At 57.6% G+C, this 12,828-nt stretch overlaps 1 protein-coding gene across 1 annotated transcript; it reads right to left on the bottom strand.

Moving 5' to 3' along the window:
- Window positions 1–3,617: 3,617 nt before the first annotated feature.
- Window positions 3,618–11,099, bottom strand: PROM2 (prominin 2). Its single transcript, XM_009567987.2, has 23 exons — window positions 10,649–11,099; window positions 10,393–10,442; window positions 10,073–10,275; window positions 9,844–9,964; window positions 9,593–9,656; window positions 9,420–9,509; window positions 9,115–9,314; window positions 8,956–9,030; window positions 8,805–8,868; window positions 8,529–8,688; window positions 8,251–8,403; window positions 7,779–7,902; window positions 6,662–6,753; window positions 6,498–6,582; window positions 6,225–6,371; window positions 6,034–6,105; window positions 5,867–5,959; window positions 5,701–5,754; window positions 5,215–5,295; window positions 4,943–5,011; window positions 4,705–4,794; window positions 4,381–4,487; window positions 3,618–4,270 (listed from the first exon to the last, which is right to left on the bottom strand). The coding sequence occupies exons 1-23, from the start codon at window positions 11,085–11,087 to the stop codon at window positions 4,207–4,209; spliced, it is 2,697 nt and encodes an 898-aa protein (XP_009566282.2). The 5' UTR covers window positions 11,088–11,099; the 3' UTR covers window positions 3,618–4,206.
- Between the last annotated feature and the right edge of the window lie 1,729 nt (window positions 11,100–12,828).

Genomic DNA, 12,828 nt, shown 5'->3' with positions numbered 1-12,828 from the left:
AGTGGGAGGCAAAGAGATTTTTTTCTCTCTCCAGTGGTCCCTGAAGCTGTGGCTGGTTGCACTACGGAGAAGCTCTGGTGACCTTGGCTCCCAGCTAGTTTTTCAGTTCATTTCTCAGCAAACCCAGCGAGGCCTTAGGGAGGGAAATAATGATTAAAGTACAGAAAGCAGAGGAAATTAGTTTTGCATTTATGGTGGCAGGTTGAGACCTGCTTTTTACCCTGAGCTGGGAGGGGCCAGGCAAATCATTCACACTGGACTCAAAGCAAAGAGGCTTCTTGCAAGCAAAGCCCCATCCACAGCCGTTAAATAGCAAATAATAAGCAGTGTTAATAATGCAACACAGCTTATTTTTCCCAAGGTGTTTTCTGGTCCATTTTCTGGCCTGAAATATCTGTGCTGTCCCAAATATTTTTGTGGTATTAATAATCCAAGGATCTTGTCATGTTAAAAATAAAGGAAGCTGGAGTAAAGCCTCTGGGACTTGATTTCTTACAGAGCTGAGCCTGTGTGGAGCTTGGGTTATTCTGCAAAGGATCCATTAGGTCATCTGCTCCTGAAAAGAAAGGGAAGACTGATATAATTACGTCAACTCCTTGGCTGAGATTAAATTAAACAAAGCTGAGAACTGGGGTTTTGTTGCTCCCTCACCAATTGCTGGAGCGCTACTGCACCAATAGCGTTAAAATTAACATCTTTGGGATGGGAACGAAGGATTGAGCAGCTCTTCATGGCAGCTGTTTTGGATCTAAGCTTTCTGTTTCCAGGGGATGATGAGAAAAACAGATGGAAGAGGTCAACGATCCTTTTTCTGGAGAAGAAAAAAAAAAAAGGAGGCTGGAATTTCTTGATAAATGGGGAGGAAATAACAATGAAATAACAATAGTCATTGGAGACTAATTTAATTCCTGAAAAAGGCTGATTCCGGCAGGATTGTAAGCGCTTTTCCCGTATTTCTCCTTAGTTCCGGGAATAGAGAAGAGTCATTTATTTCTTGAAATAGGTGTTGGTGGGGAACCGCACGTGGGCTGAGCAGAGCCCAGCGAGGGAGAGGCGACAATGCCGCTGCTCCCCCGCCTTTGAATTATTGATCTTCTCTATATTAATTATAGACGCTCCTCAGGGTCAGTAGACAGAGCCCGAGGCGGGTGTGCCAGTGAGGTGTTGCAAGAGTTGAATTTCAAGAGAGGAGGATATCAGAAGGGAAGCGGTTTAATCAGCAGCGGTTTAGTCCAGTCCTTATAAGTGCACAGAACACGGGTCCCTGACAAGCTGAGACAGAAAAAAACCCCTTTGATGGAGGTGATAACCACTTTTCATAGAAAAATACCACATCCGGGAGCTGGAAATGAGATTCTGTGTTTAGATTATCCATACAAGCAATCAGGCAGAGGGAAGGTGTGCCAGCCTGTGCGTGGGGGTCCCTTTGGGGAGGGACTGGGGTCAATCATAAACCGTGCCCCTGATTCAAGAGAGGAATCATTACCCAGCACATCCTCTTTTCTTATTATTGAAAAAAAATAAAGTGAACTCCAGCTGGTTTAGGACAATTTTCTGGATTATTCGTTGGTGATTTACCATTAACTCAGAGATGCAACAGCTCACATTTTTAATCCATTTCCCTCCCAGGCGTGGAAAAGAGATACAGTAGTGACCACACTTTGTAATATACATCTGTTTTAGGGTGAAACCCTTTGTTATTCATTGTTTATCTCTGTGTGCTGGTCTGTTCTTTATTGTGACCCAGCTATGAGAAATTACCTTAAGCAGGCAATCCAGCTGTATTATTCATTAATCAATGTATCAGGTGTATATATTGCATATATATGCCACTTACCCTTTAAAGGGGATAATCCCTTTGCTCTTCTGCACCACAGAGAGGGTATAATTTTATTTAAAATGTAGTGTTGAGAGGGGCTTATAAAAATGAGGCAGACCTTTCCCTTTTAATTAGCTCAGAATTTAACGATTAGACATCTTCAAAACAAACCCAGCTGGGAAGCAGAAGGGTTGCGGACGTGTTTCCAACTGAATCCCCTGTACCAACATCACTTCTCCTCACCACCAACCTTGCTCTGACTACAAAATACTCCATTTTTAAAGCTGATTTTCGCAGATGACACCATGGGAAAGTTTCCAGATGGGCTGAGGCCATCACTGGGCACAGGGATTCCTGCAAAAATCCTCCTTTGGCCTTCGGCTCCCCAAATCCCTTTCGGAAACAGCCTTAGTGATGCTGACCTCTGCAGGCAAACAGCATAAAACCAGCTGTCTCTTGGCAGCGATAACTTAAATAATGCATAAAACAGGTATTTTCCGCATTATTGCTGGCTGTGGGCAGGAACAGACTTTTAATAATGCATAAGAATAAGAATTTCTCTGTCAGCTGGCAAATAGGGAGTGTTACGGCGAGGGAAATAGTGGGAAATCCTCGTTTGCTTCGAAGGGGTGGATCTGAACGCCTGTGTTGGCTTTGTAAATTATTTGCTAACAGGACGAAGGTCTTTGTAGTCGGGGAATGAAAGATGAATGAAAAGTAGGGGTTTCGTGCTGTAAAGCCATCAGTGTTACAAACACGGAGCCCAAAGCCTTGCCTGCGCATCCTCGCGCGGGGGGATGAGTAGAATCCACCTGCAGCATCCCCTCTGTACCCTGCAGGTTTGCCTCTGAGACCCTGCCTCTAATTGGGCTCTAATTAACAGCACCACAGGGCCACGAGGAGGGTTATGTGTGGGTCTCGGCGTGGCTGGAGACGGGGGTCCCGCGGGCCCCGGGGTGTGAGCCCAGCTGCCTCCTCAGGGCCCGGAGCTCCCCCAGCCGTGTCCTCCCCTCTGCCCCTGTGGGGTTGGAGCCCCCCAGTGATGTCCTCTCTTCTGCACCTGTGGGGCTGGAGCCCACCCAGCCCTGATGGCCCCTCAGCTGCACCTTGGGGTCTCCCCTGGCCCCAGACCAACCCCAGCCGCGGCCACCCTTGCAGGGCTGGAGCCCACCCGGCCATGGTGGTCCCTGAGCTGCCACCCCAAGGCGTCCACTGCCCTGGACCCCCAGCCATGTCTTCCTCGCTGAGCATCCCCAGCCATGCCTTCCCCTCTGCCGCTGCAGGGCTGGACCCCCCCAACCATCTTCATCCCACTGCCCCCAGAGAGCTGGAGCCCCCCAGCCATGTCCTCCCCACTGCCCCCATAGGGTTGGAGCTCCCCAGCCATGTCCTCCCCACTTCTCCAATGGGGTTGGAGCCCCCCAACCGTGTCCCCCCCTCTGCCCCCACGGGGTTGGAGCCTCCCAGCCACGTCCTCCCCACTTCCCCCGTGGGGTTGGAGCCCCCCAGCCATGTCCTTCCCTCTGCTCCTGCGAGGATACAGCCCACACAGCCATGGTGGCCCCTGAGCTGCCCCCCGGGGCCTCCTCTGACCCCGGAGCCCCTCGGCCGTGGCCACCCCTCACCCTGGCCATGGCACCCTCAAGGTCTCCTGCAAGAGCAGATGATCCAGGCCAGGGCTGCTCCCCCCTGGGGCTGCCACACACCCTCTGAACAGGTTCCCTGTGGAAAACAGGGATGGTGGCCATGAAACAAAGCAGACGGTGGTGGGTTTGGCAGGAAAGGATTTTAATGTCCTCCTGCCTTGGTGTTCCAGGTGTGGGGAAGCGTCATGGGGCAGCGGGTGGGCACCCTTCCCCACGGGGTCTGCCAGGGGCACTCTGGTGGGGAGCAGGAGATGCAGGGAGAATTCCGCTGTGCCCTTGGTTAGCTGGGCTCCGGGAGTGTCCCTGATGGGTGCTCAGAGCTCAAAGGCGGCTGAGGAAGAGAAACTGGAGAGAGCCCGTGCACGGGAAGGATGCTCAGGTACCAAGGAAGAGATATCAGAGGGACCCGGGGCCCTGCAAGACATCAGAGGAACCTGGAGCCCTGTGAGACGTCGAAGGGACCCAGAGCCCTGCAAGATGTCAGGAGGACCCAGAGCCCTGCAAGTACCAGAAGGGCTCAGAGACCTCTGAGACACCAGAGGGACCTGGAGTCCTGCAAGGCATCAGAGGGACCCAGAGCTCTGCGAGACCTTGGAGGGACCCAGAGCCCTGCAAGACATCGGAGGGACCTGGAGCCCTGGAAGACATCGGAGGGACCTGGAGCCCTGCAGTTCTTGGTTACAAGTTTGATGGGAGCTCCTGGGGTACAGGACACACTGCCGCACCCAGCAGACCCCCATCTTAGAGCTTCAGTGCTGTGACACGGGGGATGTGGAAGGGACAGGTCTCCTCTGACCCTGTAGAGCTGCAGGAGAAGGAGAAAACATCAGGGTGTTGAGGAGGAGCCCACAACTCCCCTCCCTGTGCCCTCTCACCCCCGGCAGCCCAACCACCCACCCCCTGCCCATGGCTTACATGAGCCGGTTGCGGATGGGGCGGAAGTGTTTGGTGAGCCTGATGGCAAAGATGATGTTGGGGATGAGAAAGAATGTGCAACAGCCCAGGCTGAACCAGAAAGCATTCTGCAAGGAGAGAGCACGGGGTCCCCACTGAGATGTGCCAGGAGAGGCAGCTCCCAGGCTCTGGAGAGGTTTGGGGAGCCTTGGCTATTCCTGGGGGTGTGTCAGGGCTGCTGTCAGCCCTGGCTGCCCCCAGCTCATGCTGCTTGGTGGTGGGATGCTGCACCATGCAGGACCCCACTGGACCTTCTCCCGAGAGGGAGAAGGGTGTGATTCGTACCCAGGGGTCAGCGATGCGGTCACACAAGATCACCCGCCCGTTGTCCAGGGCTGTGGCAAGCGGCTGACATGAAGCCACGTCCTCCCTTAGCTGCAACAAGAAGTGGGGACAAGGCATAAACACATTCCTGACTCGAGGGATGCATTTTGCCGCTTCCGCTCAGCAAGGTGCTTGCATGCAGCATCCATGGGTGCTCCAATCTCCAAGGAACCCCTCCACAGCAAAGGGGAGCACCTACCGTCTGCCCGACCCAGTTCAGATACTGCGCAAAGTACCGCAGCTCCTTCCTCGTGAAGCAGCCGATCTCCTGGGAAGACAGGAGGCAGTGTGGAGGGCAGGCACCATGCTTCCCAGCACGGCTCCAGCCCCATTCCAGCCAGCTCTGACCGAATATTGGGCTTGGAAACAAGGGCTGGAGGCTTCTAAGTGCCCCTTCCCCTCTTGAAGCACTCCGGTCTCACTCTTGTTCAAGGGAATTTTGTACCCTTGAGGGCTAAACCAGAACCTCACCTGCCGGAGGATTTGCTGGGCTTGCACAGGCAGACGGGCTTCCACCGAGGCTGTGGTGGCCAGTGTCTTCTTCACCCGCTCCTGGGGAAGCACAGGAAAGGCAGAGTATCCTTAGAGCGCTGAGCAGCAGGACAGGTACCCCGGGGGTGTCAGAAGAGGGGTTTGCAGTGCTGTGCACGTGCTGCACTCCGAGGTGGGTCTGGTTGCTGGAGTACAGAGAAAGAGGGACCTGCCCGGAGCTGAGAAACCTCCTGGCAGGGAGATGAAACAGTGCAATGGCTTTGCTGGGGACACCGAGTGCCCTGATTGCTGCAGGGGGATTTCTGATCTGCAGCGGCAAATCTAATCACTAAAGGAGACCAAAACTCCCGAGATGGCATTTTTCCTGCCTCTCCCACCACTCTGTAACTGGCTTTTCGGGGCACTAAGAGGCAAGACCCATAGGGAGCACAGATTTTTTGCAGCTGAAAGAAACCGTTCAAGTACCTGGAGATGCGGTGCCAAGCGGGAGAGGAACTGGACGCTTTCCCCCATCTTCACCTGCAGGACAGAGAGATGAGAAGGCTGCAAAAGCCCCGTCCTCCCTTCTCATGTAGACACCACCAGGCAAATGCTGGCAGTACCACGAGCCACCAGCTCGGCACGGACTCACCACCAAAGCCTCCTGCGATTGCACCGTTGAGTTCTGCATCTCCCAGAGGGCCCGGGCCTCGGCGGCCAGCCGCCCTGCCACTGTGCCATTCCTCTGTGAGGGGACAGTGGGGTGAGGACATCCCCACGGGCACGCACACAGCCCCCGCTGCCCGCCCTGCCACTCACTTGCATCTTCTGCAGCCCCTCGAGGCTCCTCGCCAAGCCAGGGAGGCTGGTCTGCACCACGGGGTTTTTCATCTGGAGGGAGATGAAGGTGGCAGATGCCCAAAATCCAGCCCTGGGCACCAGCCCCAGCATGGTTGGGCTGTATCCTGCATCCTGCAGCAGAGTCCAGCCCCCCCCGAGCATCCCCTCACCTCCTCCTGGAAGCGCCCAAAGTCCACCTCATCCATACCGCTGCGAGCGAAGGTCTCCAGGTCCTGCCTGCCCTCGCTGCGGAGGAGCCGCACGTCACCCAAGTGCGCCATGAAGTCTCCCAGACGTTTTTGGAAGTCAGCTGTGTACTACGGGGGGGTGAGACACAACAGATGCTGCAGCGTTGGGGACAGACATCTCCATCCCAGTAACCCCAGTAAAGCTCATGCATCCTCGCACCATTACGAGAAGCTCTGGCTGTAGCCAGTCCTCACCTTGGGGGTTTTCAGATGCTCATCCAGGTCGTAGGACCTGTTGAGCTGCAGCACCTCCCAGAGTCCCGCACCATTCTTGCACTCCCTGAAAGGCAAAGGGATGTTTGTGGTGTGACCCTGAATGTCCATGGTCTGGGGCAGAGGTGGACACCTGTGGCACGCACCGGTACGTGGCACTGAGGTTGGAGTCCCTCCTGAGGTTGAGGTGGTGGGTGAGGTTCATGGATGGTGGCAAGTTCCCAGGAGTGTCGATGAACTGGGCCAACCGGGAGGAAAAAGAGGGTTGGGGTCAGGCACGGGCATTCCCGCCAGTGACTTGAGAGGCTGAGAGAGCTGGGCTTGTTCAGCCTGGAGAAAAGAAGGCTCTGGGGAGACCTTAGAGCAGCTTCCAGTACTGAAAGGGGCTGCAGGAAAGCTGGGAGGGGCTTTTTACAAAGGCATGGAGTGATAGGACGAGGGGGGATGACTTTAAATTGGAAGGGGGAAGATGAGACATTAGGAAGAAATGTTTAGATGAGACATTAGGAAGAAATTCTTCACGATGAGGGTGGGGAGGCCCTGGCCCAGGTTGCCCAGAGCAGTGGTGGCTGCCCCATCCCTGAAGGTGTTCAGGGCCAGGTTGGATGGGCCTTGGAGCCCCTGAACCAGTGGGAGGTGTCCCTGCCCATGGCAGGGGTTAACCTGGGTGGGCTTTGAGGCCTCTTCCAGCCCAAATCATTCCATGATTCCATGACTTTGTGGGTGCTCTGCCCTCCCAGGTTCATCCTGGCGTAACCAATCCCAGCCAGAGCTCATCTTGCCTTTATTTGCATGATCCCCATTGCAGAGCCTCACCGGGTAGTGTTAGGAGGGAAAGCAGATGACCTGCCCATGTGTGCGTGGCAGTGGGACAAGCCCTGATCCCATTCCCAATGCAGCTCCCATCCCCATCACAGCATGCTGCCAGCCCCAAACCTCCCAGGGATCCCCGAACAACCGGAGGACAGAGGAGCTGAAGATGGGAACATCATCACCTTGAGCAAACTAAAAGCACACGGTCAATTCCCCAATTCCCCTTGCTGATGCAAATCCCAGAACCTGATCCTAAACTTAACCTTCTGGTTCAAGATGGGGTTTTCTTTACAGGTTTTGAATGCAGAGCATTTGGAGGCATTTTGGCAGGGGGTGGAACTAGATAACCTTCAAGGTCCCTTCCAACGCTAACTATTCTATGATTCTATGATTTAGGTCCATACAAGCAGAGATTTATGGAGGATTTATGGTGGATGTGTGGCCACCCACCTTATAAATCTCCTGGTTGATCCAATTCCTGCAAACCAGTGTCTGGATGTTGCCCCCAACCAGGAAGGTAGCGAAAACCAGGAGGATGAGGAGCCAGGAGAACAAGAAAGACAAGCCCACACCGCTGAAAGAGAGAGAGGAGGCGCTGGTGGCGGCTTCGTAGACCCGAGTGGGCAGAAGGGCTTGTGGGGACCTGCCGGACCAGCTGCAGCCCCGCGGGTCCCTCCCGCGCCCGGGCACGCCGGCTGCCTGGGAAGGGCCCATGGGAGCAGGGTGTGCCAGGCAGCGGGGCCGGAGTGCGGGAGCTGCTGGGTCCACGGGAGGAGCCGCTTCTCCCAAAGCCGTTGGCGCAGGCGGTGGCTTCAAAAGGCTTTCCACTCAGCCAGCTCCCAGTCCCTCCCTTGGCTTTGCCCCTCTGTTTGGGGGTGGGAGTGAGACGGCACCACCCCCCAGCACCCCAAGACATGCTTACACCAGGAGAAACTTGGCACCAGCTTCTCCTCGGCACTCATAGTCGCTCGGGTCCTCCCTCTTGGAGAGACCATACGCCCCCAGGACCATCCCTGCCACGTTGCATGTGAGGATGAGGAGGATGATGGAGCAGAGCACCGTGCCCGTGATCCACCTGGAGGGAAGAGCAGCAGGGCACAGCCTCGAGATACAGGGCTGATGCACCAGCTGGGGCTCAAGAAAGGCTCAGCACCCATCTCTGCTGTAGCCCTCACACCCCTTCATGCTTCCCAGTGTCACCTGTACCGCTCGAAGCGCTCCACCTCCTGGAGGTACGGCTGGCTCCTGTCCTCTGCCTTCACCAGGGCTTCGCTGACGGGCCGGGTGTAGTCATGGAGGGGGAAGCCATCGGCAATGGACTGCACCTTCTCAGTTATTCGGGCCATCTCATCCCTCAGATCTGTGAGGCCAGGGCCATGCTGGAGGGCCGTGTGGTCCCAGCACACCACCCTCTGTCCCCAGATTGGGATTTGTCCCACGGAGGGTGTCCCCACTCAGTCTGGCTATTCCACTCACCCTGGATGACCTGTGCCATCCTCTCCACAGCCAGCTCTGGGATGGAGTTGAAGGTGCCATTGCCCTGTGAGGAAAGAGAAGATGCTGAGCAGCTTGGCCGGAGCAGCCTATGGGTGCCAGACCACCTCGCTTCACCCAAACCCCACTCAACCTGGCGAATCATCTCCGCAAAGTCACTTCGGGGCAGACCGGCCACTGCCTTCAAAACCTTCTCCACCGACGGCACCTTGGAGTGGAAGAAGCAACCTTGTGAGCCTCAAGGCTGCCAGAGGAGGGGTGGTGATGGTGGAGGACCAGCACCCCATCCCACCTTGCCGTAGTCGGCACCCAGTTCCAGGCTCTGTGCCCTGCCCAGGACGCTGGCGCAGGAGGTGCAGCGCGGGTCATCCAGCAGTGCCACCACGCGCTGACGCCGTTCCCGCAGCACTGGTTCCAGCTCGGCCCGTGCCGATGCCAGCGCCCGCACCGTCTTGTCGAGGATCTGTAAATGGTGCAGCGAGGTCTGTAGGTCTTAAAGAGAAAGCCCGGGGCTAGTTTGCACTGATCCACTCGGCCTCCCCGGCTCTCCGGTGAGGCTTTGTCCCCAGCCCCAGGGAAAGCCATGCTTGACCATACCTCCAGCCCTCTCCTGCAGGTCTGCCAGTGCCATGTAGGTCATGGCCTTCAGCTGCGCATGGATGGAGACCCCCACGCTCCGGCTGAGCCCTGCAAAGCATTCGCTGCCCATCAGCGTATCATCCCGGTGGGAAGCTCGGGATGGTGCCCCCAGCACCCAGCACGGTGCTTACCCCCGAGGTCGGAGATGATGTGCTGGCGGGGCACCTCAAACTGGTCTACCACCATCTGCACCCCCTGCCAGGAGAGAAGAGCTGGTCGGTCATGGGTTGAAGCCACCAGGAGAAGAGGGAGCTCCATGTTGTTGTTCAAAATACATTTTAATGCAGCCACGTCACCTCGCCTCCAAAACTGCTCCAGAAGGGAAACGCAGCCATGCCTGGGCTGCACCCCTCACCAAGGGGGAGGTCACTTGGGGACGCACCTGGGGGACGCTGGCGATGTGCTGCCGCAGGGTGCGCAGGGTGGCCGGCACGGCCACCAGCCCCGGCTCCATCTGCCCCTTCACCCGCTGGCTGGTGACGAAGGCGCAGACGACGCTGGTCCTGCCACGGATGAGCAGGCAGTGACGGGGCTGCCCCGCAGAGCCTCCCAGCCCTGTCCCCACGCGACATGGTCTCCCCTCCTGGGGCGAGGGGGCTTTGGGGACTCACAGGATGATGAGGGAGGTGAGGGACAGGGAGACCAGCAGGCAGTGGCGGCGGCAGCCCAGCGAGCGCCGGTGGGCACGCAGGCGGCCCCCGCACTGACGGCGGCTCCGGCAGTAGCAGAAGCACATCCCGGCCACCGGCACAGCCACGGTGAAGAGCAGAGCCACCACGGCGCAGACGACGTAGCCCAGCTCATACTGCACCACCTACGTGACGGGAGAGGCTGGTTGGCACCAATGCACCCAGCTTTTGGGGGGCTCTGGGTGCCCCATTCTGGGTGGGCACCATCCCCATGGGATCCCCTGCCCCACATCTGGGCTCACCTGCGATGTCCGCACCGAACCAGGGTCATTCAGGGCTGCCCGGAGCAGCTCTGCAAAAGAAACCGCAGCACCAGTAAAAGAGGTCCCACCCGATGAGCCCCCAAACCTCTGTGGTCAGTGGGGCTGGGATGGAGGCAGCATCCCCTTCTGTGGAGGAGCTCAGACCACACGGAGCAGCTCTGGACACGGGGATCGCAGGCGGCAAACCCCCAGGTTCCCAGCACCCATGGCAGCGGGGTCCTGGCTCAGGACTCACCTGTGGGCAGGGGGTTCTGCTGGATGAGGTCCAGGCAGCGCCGGACGAGGCCATAGAGGGGATCGAGCGAGCTCGGTACCCGGTGCAGCGCCGGCACCCGAATCTCGGCGTGTGTGTCAGTGAAGCGAAGGACGCCTCCGGGGCTGGCGAGGTGGCATTGCTGGGTGCCAGCGGGACGCAGCAGCGCCCAAGCCAGCAGCAACCCAGCCACTCGCATGGCTTCAGTGGCAAGAGGAGAGCCAGGGGCTCCGTCAGCCTGCGAGCAGGCAGAGGGGCATGCCTGGCCCTGGATGATTCTCTCCGGCTTGGTTCCCTGCTGTGGGAAACCTGCCTGACGGGTCAGCCGCTGTGCAAAGCCCAGACGCTGCCTTGGCTTGTTCCCCCAACGGGCTCCCCGGGGCGGCTGGGCTTGGCGGGGCTGCACGGAGGCGTCTCCCATACCATCCCAGGCCTGTTTCGCAACGCCCAACAGCCCTGAGTCACCGCAGGGGGTCCCCACGGTCGGAGCCGTTCCCAAGACACGTGGCAAAGGGTTCTGGGGAAAGGGCCAAGTGGCAGTGAACCCCCTGTTCTTGGGCTGGAGCTCTTGAACTGCTGCTTATCCTCACTGCAGCCACCTTGGAAGGAGCAATCTGGGCTTTGAGCATCGCTCAGGGGATGGTAAAGCCCTCATGGGTCTCTGTGAGGCAAAATTGCCCTTTGCAGAAGCATCCCGGGGTAGCCCCAGACACAATGGGCTGGGAAAGAGAAGGGAGAACAGGCGGAACACATGGGAGAAGGGTGGTGAGTCCCGGCCGGTGATGCCAGCTCACTGGCCAGGTGTGAGATGAGTTTTCTGGGCTCAGCTGGTCCCTGCCTCACACCCCGAGGCGGCCTCAGCTCCTTCCCAGGGCCGGATCCTGCTTGCCAGCATGGGCTGAGCACTAATTACAGGGTTGACTGGAAATGAAGGAGGTTCAACCTGATTTCCCCTGCGCAGGGAGAGCAGTCCCCATGTGCCCAGACGGCCGCAGGGCACCCCGAGAGCTGGGACCCTGCTCAGCCGGGCGCGTCAGGACAGCCCTTCCCTGCCACTGGCTGCTGGTGCCTCAATCCTCCCGGCATCGATGCTAATCCATGTGGTTTTCCTCCCTCTGGAAAAGGGGCTTTTTTCCCTGCTGAAGGTGGCGGGAGCATCTTTCTGGGCTGGGCATAAAGGTGCTGCTCCCCATCATCTTCTTGGAAATGAGATGCCACGCACTGGAAAATCCTGCCTTAGCTTGGCTGAGTCTTAATCCCGGGACAAAACTCCCCGGGGCCAGGAAAGCACAGTCTGGAGCACTTGTGTGTGTCAACACGTGCCTGCAGGTGGCCAAGGAGCCCCCACCGCTCACACTGGTGCTGGGCAGTGCTGGGGATGCTGGGGGCGATACCCAACCCCGAAATGATTTCCCATGCCAATGATTTCCCATTCCAACGATGATATTTTGGAGGGGAGGTGGTCTTCATCTCTGAAGGCAAGGGATGAGACCAACATCGACGACGCTGCAACGCCAAAAAGTGTGTGCTACCCATCCTGCCCCAGTGGGGGGGGAGGGCAGGGATTTGGGGTTATTTGGGGACTATTTTGGTCCTCCCTCCAGTCTGCCCCGAAGGGCAACCGCTGCTCCCAGCTATGGTTGAACCACGGTGACCACAATGGGGAGCCCGCGGCATGGCCCTGGGAATGGTCCCCGGGGGGGTTGCTCCTACTGGGATGGGGGATGCTGGTACTGGGGGCAAGGCTGCTGCGGGTGGGGGAGAGATGTTGGAACCAGGGATGTTCACGTCAGGGTGGGGTAGAGCTGCCAGTACTGGGGGTGCTGGTACCAGTGCTGGCACCGTGTGGGAATGCCAGGACAAGGTCTTTGATGCTGGTTCTAGGGTGAACCAGGCTACTGGTGGTGGGATGATGATGCTGGTGCTGGGACAGGGATGCCAGAGCCAGGGCAGTGACTCTAGAGCTGAGGCAGTGATACTGGCACTGAGACAGTGATGCTGGTAACAGGCTGCTGATGTTGACCAGGACAGTGATGCTGATACTGGAAAGGTGATACTGCAATGGTGATGCTGGTACTGGAATGATGATGCTGGTACTGGGACGGTGATGCTGTGACCGGGATGGTGATGCTGGTACTGGGATTGTGATGCTGTGACTGGGA

This window comes from Cuculus canorus, chromosome 26 (assembly GCF_017976375.1).
Source record: "Cuculus canorus isolate bCucCan1 chromosome 26, bCucCan1.pri, whole genome shotgun sequence".
Lineage (NCBI taxonomy): Eukaryota > Metazoa > Chordata > Aves > Cuculiformes > Cuculidae > Cuculus > Cuculus canorus.
Note: the sequence above shows the minus strand (reverse complement) of the source record. Positions and strands in the feature narration are given on the sequence as shown.

Bases quoted from the DNA above. Each gene is read 5' to 3' on its own strand.
- PROM2 (XM_009567987.2), bottom strand. From the start codon at position 11,087: ATGGGAGACGCCTCCGTGCAGCCCCGCCAAGCCCAGCCGCCCCGGGGA. The intron at 9,031-9,114 runs GTGGGATGGGGT...TTCCACTCCAAG, and splicing joins TGGGTGCCGACTACGGCAAG to GTGCCGTCGGTGGAGAAGGT. The intron at 6,106-6,224 runs GTGAGGGGATGC...ATCTCCCTCCAG, and splicing joins TTGGGCGCTTCCAGGAGGAG to ATGAAAAACCCCGTGGTGCA.